Source organism: Pteropus alecto, unplaced genomic scaffold (assembly GCF_000325575.1).
Source record: "Pteropus alecto unplaced genomic scaffold, ASM32557v1 scaffold40, whole genome shotgun sequence".
Lineage (NCBI taxonomy): Eukaryota > Metazoa > Chordata > Mammalia > Chiroptera > Pteropodidae > Pteropus > Pteropus alecto.
This window is the reverse complement of record NW_006431919.1, coordinates 4,727,119-4,731,973: the sequence shown is the minus strand read 5'-3', so window position 1 is coordinate 4,731,973 and position 4,855 is coordinate 4,727,119. Positions and strand designations below refer to the sequence as shown.

General features: G+C 47.3%; 1 protein-coding gene across 1 annotated transcript in view; it reads right to left on the bottom strand.

Moving 5' to 3' along the window:
- GALNT10 (polypeptide N-acetylgalactosaminyltransferase 10) overlaps positions 1-4,831 on the bottom strand; it is a 183,896-nt gene extending 179,065 nt beyond the window's left edge. Inside the window, exon 1 of the mRNA XM_006906443.3 lies at positions 4,673-4,831. Coding sequence (XP_006906505.1) covers positions 4,673-4,831 — 159 coding nt within the window. The remainder of the gene's footprint in view (positions 1-4,672) is intronic.
- Positions 4,832-4,855: the final 24 nt, after the last annotated feature.

Below are 4,855 nucleotides of genomic sequence, written 5' to 3'. Positions count from 1 at the left end.
ATTCCTGCTCTGACACATATCAATCATTTGGCAAACACGTTCTGACTGCCTTCCAAGAGCTAAGCCTTAATCTACGTGCTAGAAAAGGGATGTGTGGTTCCTACTTCAAGACATTTTTGGAAAGAGAGACCACGATGCACTCCTTGGCCACAGGAACTCAGGCATGTCTAGGCTGCCTCCTGTGGGGCATGAGGGCAGTTGTTCTGAGCATTATCCATCAGCTCTTCCTCTACTGGCTCTGACACAGGGTCGAATATATGAAAAATATAGAACCCACTTCAAACACCATATGAGCATTTAGATGCCATAGAATATACTTCTGGTTGCCAAGTTTGCCTCCAGTTTTCTGTGATGAGATCCTGATGCCATCTCTGTGTAGAGCTGACTGTGGACAAGGTACAATTAGCAAGCTAGATGGTTATCTTTTAAGTGGGCCTTTGCTTTTTAATTCCTGATTCCATTATTATTGTGTCACTAGATTAAAACGTCCTTAGACCACAGCCTGTGAGGGGGCATTAGAGAATGAAAATACCCCTAAATAGTGGCCTCATCACAACTTAGCTACAGAGGCCTGTTGAAACACACTGCTACGATCCAGGCCTTTCCAATACACATTTCCAAACACACTCACAGAACACCAGGATGTCAGAATTGGAAAAGTCCTAACACAGTATCTATTCCCTATGTTAGGGGTCCCTAACCCCCAGGCCATGGACTGGTACCTGTCTGGGGCCTGTTAGGAACAGGACCGCACAGCAGGAGGTGAGAGGTGGCGAGGGAGTGAAGCTTCATCTGTATTTGCAACCGTTCTCCAGCACTAGCATCACCGCCTCAGCTCCACCTCAGATCATCAAGCATTAGACTCTCACAGGAGCACCCGTCCCTAGTGCCAAAAAGGCTGCTCTACATCACAAACGAGCTTCAACATGCCATTAATGACAGGTGAGTAACAGTACTGAGAAACGTCTGAGGCCACATCTGGGCTTAGTGAGAAAGAGATTGATTAGCAATGTCTGCCCTGGCCAGGGGATGGGAAGCATCATTATGATACAGAGTACCTTTTTCCTTCTGAATCTAAGCCCACAGGTGAGGAATCCAAGGCCCAGAGAGGTTAAACCACTTACCTGAGGCCACATGGTGAGTTTAGGGCAGGAGAGAGAACTAGAACCTCAGCTGGGCTGTTGAGACTGCAAGCCCAGGATGAGAAAGGATGCAGCGAGCCAGATTTGCTCAGGTAAATCAATGACTCTTCCCCTGTGGCATGAGATTTCAGCTAGGCATGCAGAGAAGTGATTAGCCATCCAAAGGATCTCAGCCCCTCTATGGAAAATTAAGGAAGTCATTCCAAGGCTACATTTCTATGGTACTTAACTTTTTGAATGGTAAGGCTCTGCCATCAGGAAGACTGAAAAAAGGGGGAGGGGGGAGGATTGAAATCTGGATCTTCTAAGAGTAAAGTTCAGCTTTGATACAATGAGAAAAACTGTTGATAATTGAAAATTAAGTCATTGGTATTCTATTATCCCACCAATTTTTATTCCATGGTCACTATTATCCAATGAAATCATTTCTCACAAGAGATTATAGCTCAGAAATAGGGAGGGATTGTATTGTATTTCCTAGCAAGGGTTTTTAATGGCCAGTTCCCAAGCCTGGAATATGAAACAGACTGTAGAATTAAAACAAGATGATAAGCAGATGGGGGCTAGAAATGAGAGGGAACCCCAAATTAAAATGAAGATGGCTTCAAGACTGGCTTTTCTTGCTTGGTTTTGCAGTTTTCAAAGCAGCCAGCTGTCTGACCAGATGAATGCTAATATCCTAAAAGCATTAGGTGTCCTTTATAAATCAGCTGTCCTATCCAGCTCCAGAGGCACACCCAGAATGGGTCAGTATGACAGTTATGTAGACTTAAGTTCTAGCAGATGATAAATGCTCTAAATTTAAAACTGTATTCTTCAATCCAGTGGAGAAATCAAGGAGTTAAAAAACTGCTCAAACAGTGGGTATGTTACCCTTAAAGAAACTTCTCTCAAACCCACAGAGAATATATTTTTTTATTTGGATAAAGTCCTGTAAGACTTCCCTCTAGAGGCTCTGCAACTATTTCTACCAGGAAGATCAACGAGGTGCTCTGGGATGATTTTCAACAATTACAAGAGTGACAGGTTGAGCTCAGAACTGGTCAGCCCTATCGAAAACAGGTCTGTGTGCTCAAGATGCCAGATTTCCCAGAGAGCAGCAGCCTGATATGTTCCATGCACGTTCCAGTACACTGGGATGAGGGATGGAACACCATCACTCAGAGAAGTCAGTCTCTTCCCTCGAGGCCAGCTGACATTCAAACACGGGACCTGGGGGCCAAGCCCAGTGCAGTGCATCTGCAAGAGAGTGGAACAAATAGAGGACTGTGTGGAAATTTGGCAGAGTGTTCCTGAAAGACAGCAGATGAATGCAGAATCCTATAGCACCTAGAAGAGCTTATCATTGGGGAAACAGCTCCATTCTGCTGCTCCCAGGAAGCAGAGATTTTCTTTAAAGCTAGGATAAGCAGCTGGCACTCCCTACCACCAGCTCCAAACCCCTTCACTTATTCCTCCTCCTCTTTATAATATTCCAGAGCAAATGAAATGAACAAGAACTAGACCTTCCCAGATGAGCCTATCTGTCCATTTCAGTTAAGGGCTCTGAGCAGCACCCAGCTGTTGCTCCCCTCTATCTGCCCAAAAGGTTGCCTTACTCTATCAATTCCCTCTTGCACAAGTGAGTAATTTACTTTGAAAGCTCAGGCCAAACTGGCAGTTAACCTTGACCTTCTCTCTACACATCTGGGTCTATAGAAAATGAAAATCAGGACGTCTCTGGCATCCGCAGCAAATGAAATACGAGGGTTTTCTCCAGGCAGAGGCAGAATGTCACGAGCTATTTTAGAACTGGCTAGAGATATTCCAAAGGAGAGTCTGCACTTGGGCAGGGCATGCCCCGCTCTTGACCTGGGGCTATGTCTAGTATGGAGCCCTCATAGCTAGGGATGCTGCAATGAGATCCTGCCTCAGGGAAAAAAAAAAAAAAAGTGGTCACTGTACTCTTCAGTGATTCATTGACAACATCACAGAAAGGTGGAGCTGGACCAACAATCACATTTTACAGATGGAGAAAGGGAGGCTCAGAGAGGTTGCTGGAAGGGTGATCGAGGACACACAGAGCAAGTTAATTGTAGAGCTGAGGATAGAACCCTGACTTCCAGACCCTGATGCTGGCACAGGATGGGAAAAGAAGATTTCATGAAGGAAAAACCCATATGAATACAGAATTCAAGAGAGAGAGGTCTAAGTTGGCTGTTAGGCTTTGAACCAGGGATTTAGGAAAGGAGTTAGGGCCCTTAGTTTCCAAATAGAAAAATCAACAGAAAGATCAACCAGGCCCTCCAGGATGATTTGTAACAATTACCAGACTGATAGACTACATTCAAATTGGTCAGCCTTGTCCCAAAGAGCCCTCTGTGCTCAAGATGCCAGACTGCCTAGAGCGCAGCCTGATACTGGGAAGAGGAAGGAGAACCATCAACCCCCAAAATCTTGGCTTCTTCTCTAGTCTTGCCAACAATTAGTCAAGTTTGACCCTTGTGTACAAATTATCTACTTCCTATGGAACCTAGGAAATCCCATAAGAACACCTGAAATGTTCCACTGTGTGACACAGTTCAAGTACGCACATGTGCACTGGCATCTACTGAGGCAGGAGCTGGGAGGGTAGGAGTGATCTGACAGAGCTTCTGCTATCAGTCTATACATATGCCACACACACACACACACACACACACACACGCACACACGGGCGAGTTCAGAGGAGACAAAAACAATAAAGATCCCACCCAGCCTTTGCTGCAAGAAACACCACACCTAACTATACAGACAAGTTCAGAGGAGTCATGAGTACTTTGAGAAGGACACTGGAAACAATTAGCCTCTAGGAAATTTGGAGTGTTCCCCCCATTAGAGCTCCACTTTGGGACTCCCAGAAGGTCAAAGGCAGCTGGCCCCTCAAGGACCAGGAGTTCACCCCCTTCCCCACTTCCAGGGCCTGAAGCTCCAAAGGGAGCATGATCTTTGCATCCTCCCAGGAATCCACAGCGTCTGGAAAGAAATAAGGCTGAGAAGGAGGGAGGGTGAACGAACGGGGTGAGGAGGGAGGGTCAGATGTCTCTTTGGGCAGATGGGAAAACAGGAAAGCAGCCGACCACAGTAGGCAACACTGAGATCAGCAGGTGGGAGAAAAAGCAGAAAAGACCTGGATACCAAATAGAAGGACCGGCATCTCTAGAAGAGTTATCCTGGGATACAGGCATGCAGACAGAGTCCTCCAAAAGAGAGCGAGGGGATACCCAGACAGGGACAGAAAGGAGGACGGTAACCTATGGTAAGAAACCGACCTCCAGACTGGGCATCGGAAGTCCTGGTTTCTAGTTCTGGTCTGTCTCTGATGGGTGTGGGGCCCTGGACAAGTTCCTGTCATTTCCTGAGCCTCAATTTCCCATCCGAAAAATGGGAAGAACAGAAAAGCCTCTGACGCTGACTCTGAGGAGGTAGACAAGGAAAGGTGGAGGAAGCAACTAAAAGCTAGAAGTGAATCTGAGGAGCGTTCCCAACCTCACGACAACTGGAGGACTCACCTGTCCGGCCGCAGGGGGCACCGCCGCCCCAGATCCCCCAGGGGTGCCGTCGGGCTGTCGTTCGCGGTACAGCGCCCAGAGCCCCACGTTGGGTAAAAGGACCAGGGCCGCCAGCACCAGCGCCACCGCCTGCAGAAGCCGCTTCTCTTTCCGCCTCATCGGGGCCGGTCAGCCCCGCCGCGT